This window comes from Fistularia commersonii, chromosome 10 (genome assembly GCF_037954325.1).
Source record: "Fistularia commersonii isolate RoL2024-O1a breed Wild chromosome 10, RoL_Fcom_v1.0, whole genome shotgun sequence".
NCBI classification, from domain to species: Eukaryota; Metazoa; Chordata; class Actinopteri; order Syngnathiformes; family Fistulariidae; genus Fistularia; species Fistularia commersonii.
Genome location: NC_141293.1, coordinates 14445080 through 14461447, shown reverse-complemented (window position 1 = coordinate 14461447; position 16368 = coordinate 14445080). Strand labels below are relative to the sequence as shown.

General features: G+C 52.6%; 1 protein-coding gene across 7 annotated transcripts in view; it reads right to left on the bottom strand.

Moving 5' to 3' along the window:
• Positions 1 to 852: 852 nt before the first annotated feature.
• The window catches only part of mef2d (myocyte enhancer factor 2d), a 48382-nt gene continuing 32866 nt past the window's right edge, over positions 853 to 16368 (bottom strand). For 2 of the 7 annotated variants that reach the window (XM_086153901.1, XM_086153900.1), the window contains exons 4-11: positions 13199 to 13336; positions 10150 to 10378; positions 9911 to 9967; positions 5183 to 5361; positions 4919 to 4939; positions 3971 to 4088; positions 3292 to 3448; positions 853 to 1369 (exon numbers count right to left, since the gene is read on the bottom strand). In XM_086153901.1, the coding sequence (XP_086010027.1) occupies positions 949 to 1369; positions 3292 to 3448; positions 3971 to 4088; positions 4919 to 4939; positions 5183 to 5361; positions 9911 to 9967; positions 10150 to 10378; positions 13199 to 13336 (1320 nt within the window). In that variant the 3' untranslated portion in view covers positions 853 to 948. Of the gene's footprint in view, positions 1370 to 3291; positions 3449 to 3970; positions 4089 to 4918; positions 4940 to 5182; positions 5362 to 9910; positions 9968 to 10149; positions 10379 to 13198; positions 13337 to 13431; positions 13567 to 16368 lie in introns of all 7 variants that reach the window. The other 5 variants (XM_086153905.1, XM_086153904.1, XM_086153907.1 and 2 more) reach the window with 4 other exon arrangements.

The window sequence follows — 16368 nt, the reverse complement described above, 5'->3', positions numbered from 1 at the left end:
TCCCTGAATCAAAGAAGAGTCTGAAACCTTGGCAGCGCCCTCGTCCTCCGGCTCCCCCGCGACCACGATGACCTACCGGGGCCTCCGGGACGGGGCCTCTACCTCTCTTTAGTGTCTTTAACATCAAAACAGATCCAAACAGTCAGAACTTGTAGTTGTTTTTCCATGAAAAGAGTGGAACCCTCCTCAGCCTCCCGGGGATGAAGGAGGATCAGCCGCCAGTAGGTGGCGCTGTAGGCTCCTCGGGGACCAGCTGTCCGTCTACATTCCTCTTCATCGCCGGGGCCCTCGGGAGAACGACATAAGGAGCTCACGCCCAGGATGAGAGACCTCCGACCTTCTCAAAGCTGAGACTCTACCGGAGGTTCCCCTGGAAATCTTTCTACCGGACAATAAATAAGTTGCAGGAGAACGAGAGCAGCCCGAGGGACGGGGAGAAATAACTTAAATTAACAAGAAAACAAGGCAGGGAATCGGGGGATATTTCACGTTAAATAAATAAGAATAAATCTGATTTGAAATATTTCCAAATATTTAGTTTTTAAAAATTTTGCTTTTTGGACAGGTGTTTTTTTTTTGTTTTTTTTTTAAGTGTTAAAGTGGATCTTTGTTTTCAAAGAGCTTCCTGTCTCTCCGGCCTTTGACTTTGGGCTGAGCTCTGATTGGACGGCCCAGAGCGCCGCACGCTGGGAAACACTGTCTGCTCCCCGGGCTTGAGAAGCCAGTGCAGACCGTCGACCTGCACCGAGTAAATGTGTTGTGAGTGATTGTGCACGTTGTCCACGTGGTGCGTGCGTTTGCATGCGTGCCGTCCGGGGATCGGTGTGTGTCTGAGTGTGAAGGGGGGCAGGAGGTCAAAGGGGGGGGCGGGGCTTCTACACAACAACGCATCTCCACCTCCCTGTCCACAGCGTCCATCCGTCCGTCCGTCCGTCCGTCAGCGGCGCTCTATGTCACCCAGGCGTCCAGCCTCATCCTCTTGACTGCGGCGCCGTCCTGTTCGGGCGGCTCTGCCGACGAGGGCCGCAGCAGGACCATCGCGGGCTGCGGGACGCCGGGGCCGCCCTGCTGGTGGAAGTCCGGCCCCCCGCCCCGCCCCTGGGCGCCGTCGTCCCGGTCGCTGCCCTCGTACGAGCTGCCGTTGCTGCTCAGGCTGTCGACGGGTGAGCGGCCCTGACCCCCCGGCTCCAGCCGCAGCGTCCCGGGATACGACACCGCCACCAGGCCCCCGCCGTGGACCTGCGCCCCACCCCCGGTGGAGCTGGGGGTGCTGCGGTCACGGTTCGGAGACACGGGTTCCGACTTGATGTTGACGTTGGGGTTGGTGTTGACGGTCAGCGCAGCGCCCTGAGGGATGTGACCCACCGGCCTGCAGGGGAGGGGAGGGCGAGGAGAGGGGTCAGAGGTCAGTGCAGTGCATTGAACGGTTGAACGACACCGGAGGTGACCCTGCAAACACAAGTAGAAGTATTTCCTGTTGCCACCAAAGTTCTATGACGCCACCTTCTGGGCCTGTTCGTCGGTGATCCTCGCTCTAGCAGTGGTCCCGTCACCTCCGCGGAAATATCTTTTATTGATTTCCGATCGCTTTGAAAGGCTACCGGCTCACTTTCCCCTGAGCGTTGCCATGGCGACGTCGGGCGCCAGGCAGTCGTGTGACCTGTCTCTCCACACATACACACACACCCGAAGGCAGCGAGTGGCGAGGCGTCCTGGGAGTCAGTCCTTGCAGCAGCCTCGCCTTCATCACTGCCACCGGCACGCTGACTCGGCTCTTCTCCCTTGCCATGGTAACACAAGCCCGTGGCACCACCATCCATCTACCTGAGCCGAGCCTCTGTGCCAGTGTGTGTGTGTGTGTGTGTGTGTGTGTGTGCCTGCGCGTGTGTGTGTTTGTGTGTGTGAGGGAGAGGGAGAAACGGAGAGACAAAGTGGGCCGATGATTTGTGATGAAGTGGTCTATATGTGTGTGTGTCTGTGTGTGTGCAGAGAGGTGGATTGAGTGTTTGTATGTGTGTGTATGTGTGTGTGTGTGTGTACATTCGCATGTGAGAAATGATGTGGGCCAAGAGAAGTGGCGTGACTCCTATGTGTGTGTGTGTGTGTGTGTGTGCAGACAAGCTGGTCAGAACATCGACTGAATCTCCAGCAGACATTTCAGTGAGTGACCTTCAAATGACCTTCACCCTGTCCCTGCCTCCTCCTCACTGAGGTATTCATCAGCGCATCCTGAGGTTGGAGTTGAGTCAAACAGCTCGTCTGCATCCGATCAAACTTAAACTTCTTCTCCGAGTTGGTTTCTTCACAAAACTATTTCCGTCAGACAACAAAGTCCACAGTTTGCTGCGTTCAGAGTCTTGAACTCAATGTTTTAACATCTATTTCAGAGGGAAGTTCTTGAACTGACTGTCAGACATGTTTAGAAATATAGTGAGAGTAATTTAATTAGAGTAAAATTTTTATTTATCTCTGTCTTTTCATGGGGAGCAGCAGTCCAGCCCCTCCAGCCTCAACGGTGGCTGCAGATGTCAAGGCTCTGACATTTAAATGAAGTGGACACCACGCTTTATGTTTTTTGACACACTGGAGCCTGAGGGTGTCATGAAGGCCACAAAGGTGAGGTGATACATTGTGTGTCTGAGAAACAAGTTTTTTTTTTTTAAACCAAAACAGAACAAATCAAGATAATTCGTACTTTCAGAATAAATAATAAAATAATAGAAAAAGTAAATAAAACTGGAGTCACAAATCCTCCATTGAATAAAGAAAAATAAAAAGGTTAGTAATAAGGGACTTTTAGAAAGATATGAAAGGCCTTTGAACTTGGACTTGTACTTCTGACAAGTGTGTGTGTGTGTGTGTGTGTACATATGATCACAGTGCAAGTTAAGTGTGCTTGTGTTGTGTGTGTGTGTTCTTGTATATGTGTGGGTGCATATGATTGTGTGTGTGTCTGTGTAGGTGTGCGTGTGTGTGTTTGGGTTAAGTTCTGCCCTGAAGTGAGCAAACTTGCGGGGGGTTCTCAGCCCGTCAGTAATTGTGTGTGTGTGTGTGTGTGTGTGTGTGTGTGTGTGCCTCTGCAGCAGCACATAAATCAGAGCGGCTCTCCGGTGGGAGCAGAAATGTAGGTCACTGTGAAGATGAAGATGAAGAGCTCGTAGTGTTTCATGTGCATCTATTAACGCCATCGCACCGAACCGCCCGCCTCTCACGTGGTGTCAGGGGTCAAAGGTCAGCGCGCCCCGGTGCAGGAACGGGGAAAAGTGGCGAGGAGAAATAAAATCATCTTACACCAGGTTGCCGAGCGACGCCAGGCTGAGCTGCTGCTGCTGCTGCTGGGTGACGGCCGGTTGCTGTTGCTGTTGCCAGGCAGCCATGTTGCCAGGCACCAACCCCGGCGGCGTGAACGTCTGCAGCGCGGTGAGATCTGCACTCGTCAGCTGGTACTCTGAGGAGGGGAGGGGGGATTGTTTTACATCACACTGCTCTCAGCATCAATATTCATCGGTGCTGCTCCATATTAACGGAGACCTTTGAAGTGGAATCAGTGGTACAATGAACAAAGTGAATATTCATGGTCGGCTGAGGCGCCGCGCCGCCAGCGCCCGCACCTCCCCAACAGCTTCGCAACGCCATCGGCAACCGCACGGACACCATTAACACCATTTTTAGGGGGAAATTGAACTTTAAATGACTTCAGACGGTTCTCACAGAGGCAGTAGCCAGTCAGAACCGGTGTTGGAGCACGAGGCGGAGCTTGGCCCGGATCTGGCGGCCATCAATCACACAGTCATGAGCAACGAGTGACTTTTCAGAGCTGGAGAACTAGTGTTCTGACCTGGTTCTAAGGGGTTCGAGAGGAGTCTCTTATATTCTGAACCCTATAGAACCTTCCAGATGACTGAGGAGTTGAGACAGATGTTCAAACCAATAACGGATCTGGGTTACGGACGATCGGCGGCTGTCTTACCGGTGTTGTAGGCCGTCTGCATGCCAGAGAAGGGCGCTAGCAGGCTGGGCGTTGCCACGGAGACCACCGGCGTGGTGAGGGGCTGTGCCACCTGGGAGCCGCCTAGCCGCTGCGCGTTCTGGGAAGAGAGGGAGGAAGAGGATGAATGTGCTGATGCCGACGATGAAGACCAGAGGCGGGTCACGCAAGGAACATCTCCATCTATCCATGATTTACGGCTCCAGCCCGTCGGCGCTAATGGAGCAGTCTTCCTGACAGTTCTCTTCCACCATGTTGAATATGACCTTCTTTCTTCTTTGTTGGTTGTGAACACCCCTGTTCTCCAGAGAAGCTCTGGACGTGTTCCACACAACTAGTGGCCATCGTTTTGGACCAGAACAACTCTGATTGGCTGTGAATCTGTACAACAATCTCCTTCTCTTCATTTAACTATTGAAACGTCGGGGGGAGTGGGGGGGGGGGGGTGGCAGCCCCCTGCTGGCCGGCCCTGGCTGCATCTACTGCCTCCCAGCTGGTGAGCTTGAAGCTTTCACAGGTCAGAACACACTCTCACACCTCGTCGGCAAGGCAACGGGGTTATCGTCACATAGGAAGGTGTAATGACAGGCACCATGGCGAGAGGAAGTCATGCAGGCGGATGGGTGTGTGTGTATGTGCATGTGTGTGTGTGTGTGTGTGTGTGTGTGTGTGTGTGTCTTTCTGTGATCCTCAGAGCACCAGCACTCAGGTGAAATTTACATGCACATGCTGAGCAGGGACACACACACACACAGTTTACTTGTGTGTCTATGTCCATGTGAGTATGAGTGTGGGTCTCTACATGGATGTGTGTGTTTCTATGTGAGTGTGAGTGTTTTTGCGCATGCGCACTGCACTGTCCCTCTATCCTTCTGACACTCATGCTCCTCCAGGTTGGAGGTTCTAGGAGTCTAGAGCCTCCTCACTCACCAGCTCCAGCTCCTCCTCCGTCTGCACCGGGAGGAGAAAACACACCGTTAAACCTTCTACCTGCCTCCCAGAAGGGGGGGGGGGGTTGATTTGATTGACATTCAGTAGAGAAATACTAGGGAATCAAACCTTCACAATAACAAAACACTACCACTACTTCAAGTAGTACTTATGTCCTCTTGGTTAACTTTAGGCCTCATGTATGAGTGTGTATGTGTGTGTGTGTGTGTGTGTGTGTGTGTGGCGGAGGGTGTTGTTTCTCACCAGCTGCATCAGGCTCTTGCCGCCCTGCGAGGTGATGACTCTCAAGTCCGGCTTGCGGCTGTTGACCATCTGAGGGCTGGGCGGGGGCGGGGACTTGGCCGGCACCGCCTTTCCCAGGCTGTTGCCATTGGCGACGGAGAGGAGGCCTGGGGAGGCCCTGGCGCTGATGTAGCCGTTGGCTGTGGAAACGGAGACACGGATTCAGAGTGTGTATGTGTGTGTTGTCAGCTACCTGCCGTGTACAATCGTCCCTTTGTGTGCGTCCTCATTAGCGCATTGCATCGCTGTGACCCTGATTCCACCCCCCCACACACACACGTCGCAAATGTGTGATGCTATCATGCCCGCCCGCCATCTGTGTAAAATGTCTTCGTTCTCCAGACGCAGAAGCAGCCCGTCATGGAAAACGGCCCTCCGATCTCCACCGGTCTCTGCTTCATCCATGACTTCTTGGCTTTGAGACGTGTGAACGTCTACAGAAAACAATGTGCAGGGACGACGGAGAACCTGAAGAGAACTCAGAGTCCAGATCAGGACCCAGAACCTTCTCACTTTGAGGAAACCTTCTGGACCTTTGACCCACAGAGATGCCATTCAAGACATCCTTTACCAGACAAAAACACTGATTGACTTTAATAAGCTTTCAGGTTTAATAATTTAATTTGATAATAATTATTTATGCCATCCAAAAGCACCAGGGGAGCAGTAAGGGGTTCAGTGTCTTGCTCAACACCACTTTGGCACACTAGGAGGAGTCAGGAATTGAACAACTTGGTTCCAAAGACGATTGCTCTACTTCCTGCACCACGCAGCCCCTGTTTGAAGCAGATGGTGTGTGTGTGTGTGTGTGTGTGTGGGTCTGGATTGGGGTGGGGGGTGTCATGATGTCAAGCCTCCAGCAGACAGCAGCCTGTCTAAAACAGAGTCTCTGTATGAAGAGGTGGCGGGGGGGACTTTCCAGTTGAGACACACACACACACGCACACGCATACACACACACACACACAGAGCACACAATTAGTGTGTGTGTGTGTGTGTGTGTGTGTGTGTGTGTGTGTGTGTACGAGCCAGATAGCAGATAGAAGTTCTCCATGACGCTGCCTCTAGACGACAGTGGCATGTGACTCTGCTTCATCTCAGTCACACACACTCCAGGGTGACACCACATACACACACACACACACACACACACACACACACACACACAAAGTGACCCTGACAACAACAACAAGCCGCCAGAGCTGTGCCGGGGCCAGAATAAAGAGGAGAATTCCTAACAATAAGGGACTGAGAATTCTGATGAAACATCACGTCATCGATCACTGACCAATCAAAGAGTTTGATTGGTCTATTTATTGGTATTTGTACGCCATTGCAGTGATTGGTGACCATCTGTGACCGCCTATCCGGCCAGAAAACATTAGACAAACGTCCCCCTAATAGAAAGAGACAATTGGGCTAGGAATTAAACTCGGACTGGAAATCAGTGCGTGTCCATGTGTGTCAGCGTACACAAGTGTGTGTCCTTTGTGTGTGTGAGTGTGTCATGTCTCCCATTACGTGAGGTCGAGCAGGGAATGCGAAGAATGACGGGTGACGTCAATAGTGACATTCCCAAAACCCTGAGACCCCGAACGACAGCTGAGAACCAGGAGGGAGGAGGGGGGGAGGAAATGTGGGGAGAGAAGGAAATAAAAAGACTTCCGGTCAGTTATTCTCCAACTCTCATGTTCTGCGGCTCGAGGTTAAATAATCCAGAGGTCAATAATCTACAACATTTCTGGGCTTAGAAGTGTATGTGTCAAAGGGGGATCAATAATCTACAAATAGTCCGGAGTCAATAATCTATATATGAAGAGGACCAATAATCTGCAAATAATCTGGAGTCAATAATCTGTATATCAAGGGGGTCATAATATACAATTGATATAGGATCAATAATATATAAATCGAGTAAGGCAAAAATCTAGAACTGATCCAGGGTCAATAATATAGAACTGATTCATGGCTCATTATCTGTAAATCTGGGGGTCCAATAATCTAGAATTGATCCAGGGTCATTAATCTGTAAATTAGGGGCTCCAATATCGTACAGTTGATCAGGGTGAATGATCTGGAAGGTAGCAGGGACCCTGGTTGTCCAGCAGGGGAAGCTGTTCTGCCAGCTTTGCTGCGCTGCCCTCCGCTCACCACCAGCTCTTTGCTTTGGAATGATTAGGATCTGTCCTGATCGGAATTGGACGATCAATAATCGACCTCCCCATCAATACATGTTCTTAGTCGGACAGAAAAGCAGCCGACGGTTGAGCGTCCATCAGATAGGAGACTCTGTGTTCTTCGGCAGACACCACGGCGGGGTCATTTGGCAACATGGATGTCAGACACCTGCTCAGGGTTCTCCTGGAAACAGCGATGAATCCACAAACATCTGAGCTTTGGTAGGTCCTCTTGTTAGGACCTCCGGCTCTCAGCATCCTCAGACAGTGTCTGCTGCCACACAGACGACAAAGGGACACCTAATAATCCTACATCATTTGAGGACATTAATGTTGCCCTTTGTAAGTGTTCAAACATTAGCTCAGGTTAGCACTGGGCTAGTGTTATTTCCTGAGCACTGTTCAAAAATTAGCTGAGGATAGCTGAGGACGAGAGTTGGTGACTAAGGATACCTGTTCAAAAATTAGCTAAGGTTAGCACACGGTTGGGTTATTCACTGAGAACTATTTGAAAATTAACAAGGTATAGCACAGGGCTAGGGTTATTAACTGAGAACTGTTTGAAAATTAGCTAAGGTTAGCACAAGGCTTGGGTTATTTACGGAAAACTGTTTGAAAACGAGCTAAGGATAGCACAGGGCTAGGGTTATTTACAGAGAACTGTTTGAAAATAATGAGCTAAGAAAAGCACAGGGCTCGGGTTATTTACGGGGAACTGTTTGAAAATGAGCTAAGGATAGCAAAAGGCTAGGGTTATTTACGGAGAACTGCTAAGGTTAGCTCAGGGCTAGTATTGGTGACAGAGGAGAACTTCTCAAAAATGAACTAGGGTTAGCTTGAGGTTGGTTTATTTACTGGAACTATTTGAAAATGAGCAAAGGATAGCACACAGCTAAGGTTATTTAGTGAGAACTCTTCAAAAATTAGCAAAGGTTAGCTAAGGCCTAGCGTTTGTAACTGAGGAGAACTGTTCAAAAATCAGCTGAGGTTAGCACAGGGTTGGGTTATTTACCGAGGACGTTTGTTGTACAGGGTCAGTACTTGGTAGTACTGGATTAGTGCCTGGGGAGAACTGAGAAAAAGTCTGGGCTCTTCGGAAGTGGAGGTCTTTTTCCACACATACTGACACCTGTTACGTATCCGTGGTAACGGACGCACCTGCAAGCTGATGTGATGGAGAAAAGTGACCAAGATAAGGAACTTCAGCAAGACCTCCAGGCATGAAGGACAAATCCCACCTGCTGGATCACTTTCAGTGGAAAGTAAGTGGAAAATGTAAGGTATTTTATCCCACCAGGTTCTATAGAGGCCTCCAGGAGAAAATTAAGGGCAACCTTGGCTAAAGGGGTTTTATATAACCGAGTCTGTGTTGGAGCCAGGATACCGGTCATAATTGAAATGGTTGGGATGTTACCACGGCAACAATGGAACCGCTGAAGTGTACGCGTGAGGACCTCCTTGACCAGGGCTTTTGGAGGAAAAAAAAAACAAAAAACGGGCTAATGGATCCAGGAGAAGGTCCTTATGTAGCTCCTCATCAGCACCCCGAGGAGGCTCGGGGGGGTCCAGGTAGAGAAGCTAAACACTAACGCGCTGATCTCCACAGCCCTCAGACACCCACCTCCTCCTTCACTGCTGCTGGACTAATGGGATTTAAGGGGAGCGTCAAAGTCACCTCTGAGGACAGTCCTGTGCCAAGACTGGGGGGATTAGTCCGATGAGAAGACGAGAAGGAACAGCTGAGGGGGGTTGGGGTGGGGGGGGACTGATGTCAGGGCAGCGGGGGGTTTAATGGGAACCCTTTGTTTCGCTTAAGTGGTGATCTGATCTGGACCTTCTAAGCTCTTCAGCTGGTTTCCAGGCCTCGCTCTCCTTGCCAACAATGTAGAACCTCTCCTTCTGAGAATCTGCTCCGAGGGGGAGGGGAGGGGCCTCCGCCCTCACCGTTATGGACACGGGTAATCATTTTAGAGTGACCGTACAGAGAACCCACCAGTACAATTAGCATGAAAAGAGGAAACATCGAGAGCCCGCTAAGAAGTTCCCAACCAAGGGCCAGAAGGCCTGCAGATCCATCGATGCTCAGCTCCAAACTCTTTGGCTTTCAGAGTAAAATCCCGTGTCTTTATCCACCAGAAAACACCAGATGACCATCTGACGGCCTACAGGAGAGCCGTTCGTGTTCTGCTCTGACCTGAGTAGCCCCCGCCTCGTCGGCAGGGGGCGCTGAGGAGACGAATATCACGGACAGACAGGAAGGCCCGTTTAAGGACGTGACCTTGTGTCTGGGACAACCCGGCCACAGTCATCCCCGTGGTTACCATGACAACGCCTCTTCCCCGCCCACCGGAGAGCCTTCGACCTAAAACCGACGCCCGCTGTTGTCAGCGACGACCTCGGACACGCGACCAAACACCATCGTCTTGATGACGCTGCCGCTACATGGCGGCCACCCATTGGCTCGGACTGGAGGCGCGCGAGGGCTGGTTGTGCACGCAGAAAGTGGACTTACAAACAGGACTTGGACAGGCTCCGTTGGAGTTCCCCAGGTCTCCTCCAAGCAGGGCTCCTGGACGGACACACAACACGGTGCAGCGTTATCGTCACAGCAACCCAGTTTCCACTCCAGCACACACACACACACACACACACACACACACACAAACACACACACAAAGTTTTCGAGATGCTTCTCTGTTTTCCATCCTACAGAATCAGTTGTGGAATTTCTCCCGGACGGTGGCGTCTCACCTGCACTGGCCGGTCGCTGCGGTAACCCCGGTGACACCGTGTTCCTCTGCAGGGCCGGTTGCTGCGGTGACAGGAGACGGGGGTCCGTGAGTGTGGAGGTGACGAAGGAGGTGGTGGTGACCAGGGCACCGCTGGGATTGTTGCTGAACTGGAGGGCGGCCGCCCCCGCGTTCTGATTGGACACCGGCACGGTGACCGGCATGGAGAAGGTGGGCTGAGGGACGGCAGACTGGAGGAGAGACAGGAAGGGGCGGGGCTTAGACAGCGTCCACGATCGCACGGACGCACATGATCGTGATCGGTCAGCGCAAACAAGCTTGCGGGTGGAGCCGGCCAATCAGAGAAGAGTCCCTCCAAAACCAGGCGGCCAATCAGGGTAAAGCGTTTCCCTGGTCATTTCTGTCTGATGACTGAAACCGGGAAACTTTGAAGGGGAACATTTCAGGTGTTCCCTCTGAGGTATCAAAGTTCAGGATGTTTTAATGACCGATATTAATTTTCAATAAAAACATAAAATATCATTCAATGTGGCTCAAACAGGAAGAGGTCAAAGTCCCTGCAGGATTCATCGCTTCCAGTTCCAACTTCAGCACAGAAATGGAAAAAGTCGGGTTTCACATTCATGAAACCTGAGGTTTGGGAACTGAGCTCCTCCACACACACACACACACACTCACACACACACGCTCCAGCATGCACAGTGCAGCGGGGGGGTGGGGGCTGGGGGGTGGGGGCTCCACACCTCATGCCGGGTTAAACTGCTGGCAGCAGCCGGTTAATGGTGACATTTGGTTTCGTGCGTGTCGTGTTCCCGCCACCCCCACCCCCCTGACATTATGTCACCCCCCCAACATGGTGAGAGACTCCTTCTGAGCAGGGCCATGCTGCGGGGGGGGGGGGGGGGGGGGTTGGTTTCTCCTCGGTCGTCTAGCGGGTTTGAAGGTCGCTCCTCTCCGAGTGTCCGCAAAGACCGATCCGATCTGTACAGAGCAAGAGGCTGGCATCCGCTGAGGAGGACGCCACCTCTGGCAGGTCGGGCGGTGGTATCAGGGGTCCTGGGAATCCAGGACAGGGACCCGGGCCGGTCCAGCCGCTCGACCCACTTCACCCTGTCCCTGTTCTGTCCTATTCATGGAAAGTGGGCCAGTTGTTGGGCCCTGCTGGGACTCAGCTACGGGAGGAGGGCGGGGAGGGCGCCACCACCCTTCAGCGCTCGCCTACTTCATATGAAAGTGCAACGTTTTCTCTCTTCGAACCCAATACATCTTCCGTAAGCGCCACAAAGATGTCAGACGTTTGGCGACGAGGAACTAGAGACCCCAAAGGAACCCAAACTCCTCAGAACCTTCATGGAGGACGGGATGCTGGGAAGTGTCAGTCAGTGAAAGTGACACAGCAGCGAGCAAACCACTGCACACGCCAGGCGGGGAAGGGGGTGAGTGTGTGTGTGTGTGTGTGTGTGTGTGGGGGGGGGGGGTCGGATGGGGAGATGGAAGGATGGAAGGATGCAAGGAGGGAGGGATGGAAGGAGGGATAGGGAGGTTGAAAAAAGGTCTTTAAGAAGCCATAAGTGGTGTCTGATATGAGAAATGACTGATCTGTATTGTGCGGCGAAGTCTGACTTCCTGTAAGAAGGATCAACTTCCTGTGAGACCAGACCACTTCCCATCTGGATCCTTGGTTGGCTGAAAGGCTTGAACACTCCAAACTGATGAACAGGAAGTTCTGGTTGAAGTCATTTCCCCATGTGGCATGCTTTTATTTGGAAATTCCTCGCCCGCGTTCTCCTTCACCTCATAGAGAGCTTGTTCTGTGAGTTGACCTGAGGGTCCTGGTCTTTCCCAGCTCTGTCCTGGACCTCTTCTCCTTCTTCCTCTTGGATGCTTTTCCGAGCCGATCGTCTGACGTGTGAATGACTCCTTATGGAATCCGGGAGTCAGAAGAAGAATCTGGTGCCATGTTCCATCTTTCTCCGGAGGGATTTTCTGAAAAGTCCCAGAGATGGATCCATCTTCTCCGCCCCCCTTTGCTGCAGGGGGCTGGCCTCAGCACATAAGCACAAGTAGGATTAAGCTTGTAGCAGCGCCCCCTGGCCCCGGGGCGGCGGGATTACGATGATAGCGGCCCCCAGAGGCTGGAAGGTGTGTTGGTGGGTGGGGGGGGGGTGACACAGGACTGGCATCCATGGCTGCCAGCAGCTGCAGCTCTCCGGGAGGGGGAGGGGGTGTTGGAGTGCTATTCTGGGGGAAGCTTTGGAGCCAAAGGGAAGTCGGGCCGTGTTTGGAGGCTGCGGGATTCAAGAGGGAGGCGGTTCATTTATTTGCTGCCAGATCCAGGACTTTCCAGGCTTTTCAAGGATGCAGCTGTCCCGTGTTTCCGCTCCCTAATGGTTCGGTGTTGTTAAAAAATCAAAAACGCGAGAAGAGGAGCGTTTTCGAAACTTCCAGAGGCTGTTGGTTTGACCGCATTCTAAAGTTTATAAAATGGCAAGACAGGCTCCTCCGTAAATCCAGCTCTTCTCATGAAAACGGACATTAATGGCCTTTTCCAGCACGGAAGAAGGAAATAAATCAGGAAGGGCCGTCAAGGGGAACGGTCAGGAGGGCCGGATTTTCAAAATAAAACCATTTCCTGTGCTGAGCCTTTCAAAAGAAAAGCCCAAAACAACCTCTCCGGGTTCTTCCCACTCTTCAGGTCAAACATCGAGCGGCTCCATGACGACCGGACGTCCTCAACTCTGGTTTCGGAAAATCGTTTGAGTAATGACGTGAAAAGAAAGGCTTTGATATTCAGGAGGAACACATCTGGAGCGGGTGATGGAGAGAATGATGGAAGTGATGGACGGGCGGGGAGGCTGCGGGGCGGGTTGATGATGTGGCGGGTCATGGAAGGGTGATGATGTGCGGGAAAGTGTGTGTGTGCGTGTGTGAGGTAGAGGTGGGGTGGGAGGGGGTTGCCGTGTGAGTAGTCAGGCCGCCGTCAGCGGCCGGAGACCTCCGGCGGGCGGCCAGCGGCAGCAGCAGGGGGGCGGGGTTGGAGAGGTACTCACTGACAGCCTATAGTTCTGCATCATTTTATCAAACTCCTCGTCAATTTTTTTGTATTTCTCCTCAGTGCGGGGGGTGAGAGAGAAGGGCTCCTCGGGGTCTGGGCTCTCAGAGTCCCGGTGCTCTTTCTTGTTCAGAGCCTTCGCGCCCCCGACCGGAGAAGGAGGAGAAAGAGAGGGGGATAGAGAGAGAGAGGAGAGACAGGTTAGATGGCGGTAAACATGGCGGTACTCACGCCGTAGCGCTTGAACAGGCTGTCCAGGTCCTCCGTCTTGCGGAACTTGTCGTCGTTTAGCGGGCTTTGGTCGATGGAGTCGTCCCCGTCCGGCTCGGGGCTGTTGCAGCCATTAAAGCCTTTCTTTCGCAACGTCTGAAGCGGCCGGCGAGGGGGGGACACAGAGGAGGAGGGGTTTAAATACATGTCACTGCTGGTGCAAAGTCTGGGATGGAAACACACTTCCTGCCTCTGACCTCGTGCCCTCTGCACCAGGCACCGACCTCAGAGGGGAACTGAAAGTGAAACAGCCAAAACTCCTGTGTGTGTGCGTGTGTGTGTATTTTGGGGGGTTCCAGGTGTCAACCATCCCCTCTTTAACGCCGATCTAACGGTTGTGACGCTCCACGCCGTGGGCCGACGTGTGCGATCTCTTGGCCGGGTTTACTAGCATGTTGTTAGCACCGCAGCTAAAACTCGGGCCAGCTGAGGCTCTTATTGTGACGGGATTCTGCTAAACGAGATTTGGCGTTAAGAGGCTTTTCCTGCCACCGAGAGCCTGCGGCCGCACAACCAGCAGCGGCTCCAGACTCTGAGTGACCGGATCAAGGAAGTCTGTCAAGACCGGGTAGCAGTCTGCTAAACGGACACAATAAAATACAGGAAGTTTACAGAATTCCATGGCAGAAAATAGTAATAACAGTCAGCGGGGGAATTATATCTTAGAGGGATCACAGGGTGGCGGGAATTTACCCGACAACTTGGCAAAAACTTATTTCAACAATATTCCAGGGATTATTCTGAAAACCAACCTTGACATCACTGAGAGATCATGGATAATCTGATAGATTACAGAGGAATCACCAAATTAGCAGGAAAAATGACTTATAGAACAGCTGACCTGAAAATATTAGGGTGTGTGTGTGTGTGTGTGTGTGTTTCTGGGTCTATGTATGTGTGTGGCTTTAGACCAGGTTGTGATTCATAGCCTCCGTTGTCTGACACACACCTGCCCAGCGTGTGTCTGCCGAAATGCGATCACACCCGCCTCCACGCGCAGGGCGCACTATAGCCGCCGCAGGAGGGCATGACTCAACGGCGTGCAACAACACGGCCGACAGGAAACGGCGCCCTGGGGGGCCGGCGGCAGGTGAATTAGCCATAAAGCACCAGACGGCCTGGTAACTGCGTCCGTCCTGATAAGAGTGGCGCTGTTTGATATTGATGTCATTTAAGGTGTGTGTTTGTGTGTGTGTGTATGTTTGTCCGCTGTGACCTGAAAACAGAGAACCAAAGGGGAAAATAAATAGAAATGAAGCTTCTAAAAGGCGTGATGGAGGCCATAGTCGAGGCGTGGACCTGCTGCCTCCTGCTATCACCGCAGAAACAGGACACACCCACACACACCATATGCACGCATGCACACACACACACACACACACACACACACACACACAAGGGGTGACAATTACAGCTGGTTGTTATGAGACCGAATCAGCTGAAATGGACGTCTGAATGTCGGCCGGGCAACAGGACACTCGAACACACCACGCAGAGGACTGTGATGGGAATAGTCCGGTTAGTCCGTTTCAGCCGAGTGGGAATCTCTCTGGGAGATTGATGCTGATCAATCGGCTCATCGATTAGGGGGAGAAACTGATCTTCATCAAGTTGGGTTTTATGAAAACCGGGGAGGGAAAAATGGACATCTTTATTTCGCTGTCACACACACACACACACACACACACACAAATACTGAGATCAGTGAGTTTGCCATCTGTTCACCTGTCCACGTCCCGCCCCCCTGCCTCTCTCTCTCTTCCTCTCTCCCTCCCTCTCTCTCTCTCTCCATTGTGTTGCCAGGGTAAGATTCACCCTACTGAGCTTCACACTGGCCTCTGATTGGCCCGCCGACTCCTGCCAAACCCCGCCCCCTCTTCATCCTGGCTCCCCGGCTCAGTCGCCCACCCGTCCTCCCTCCCTCCCTCCCTCGCTCGCTCGCTCGCTCCCAGGAGTCTTCTGACCACCTCATCGGCTGCTCGCAACTCCAACGCCTCCATTCAGGCCTCCCCCAGTTCCTCCTCCTGTCACCCCTCAAATGACCCCTCTCCCAGCCCCGCCGGAGGGTCGGAGCTGACGGAGGAAGCGTCGGCTCCCTCGGGGCCGAGAAAGCCAGCGGAACATTCAAAAAAAAAAAAAAAAAACGAAATCAAAAAAGGGGGCGATGAATCTGACAGATTCATCGCACCTGCTGAATGTTTCCTGGAAACTTAAGAGGAAGAATTTAATCTCAACACCCAGTCAGAGTCAGACTGAAATCTTTCCGGGAGTTCCATGATTTTCAAGGATGTTTGGGGTCGTTTTTTGGTCAGGCGGAAGTTCAGGTGGCGGGTTGTGTTTGTCTGAGTGACCCCGAGGGGCCACAGCTGCGGCGCCTCCTCGTGTCCCGGGGGTCTCATCGCAGACGACCGGGTCGGTTCCTTGAAGGCCTGATTTGAGCGGGACATTTGTCCGAGTCTTAACCCCCCCCCTCCCGCGGCGAGGCTTCAGATCAGCCTTCCCTGAGCCGCTTACAGGAAGAAGGGCATCCCTTTCCTCGGCCGCTGTCCTTCCCGCCTCCGCCGCCAGCCTTTTAGCGTTCTGCTCGTCATGTTCCCTCTGCCTGCCTTCCTTCCCCTTCGCCCTGATTGGGATCTGCAGCCGAGCGGATTAACACATCCTGGCAGCGGAGGCAGGCTGCCCACACACACATATGTACACACGTGCACGCGCGCACACACACACACACACACACACAAAGCAGCACGTGCATCTCAGAAAGAGCCTGGATGTGCATATGTGCTGCCTCGGAGGATCACTGGAGTGAAGGAATGTCTAACTGTGTCTAAAGTGGATACACACACACACACACACACATTAACACACATGCACGCTCACACACGCAAATGTAAGTGCTTC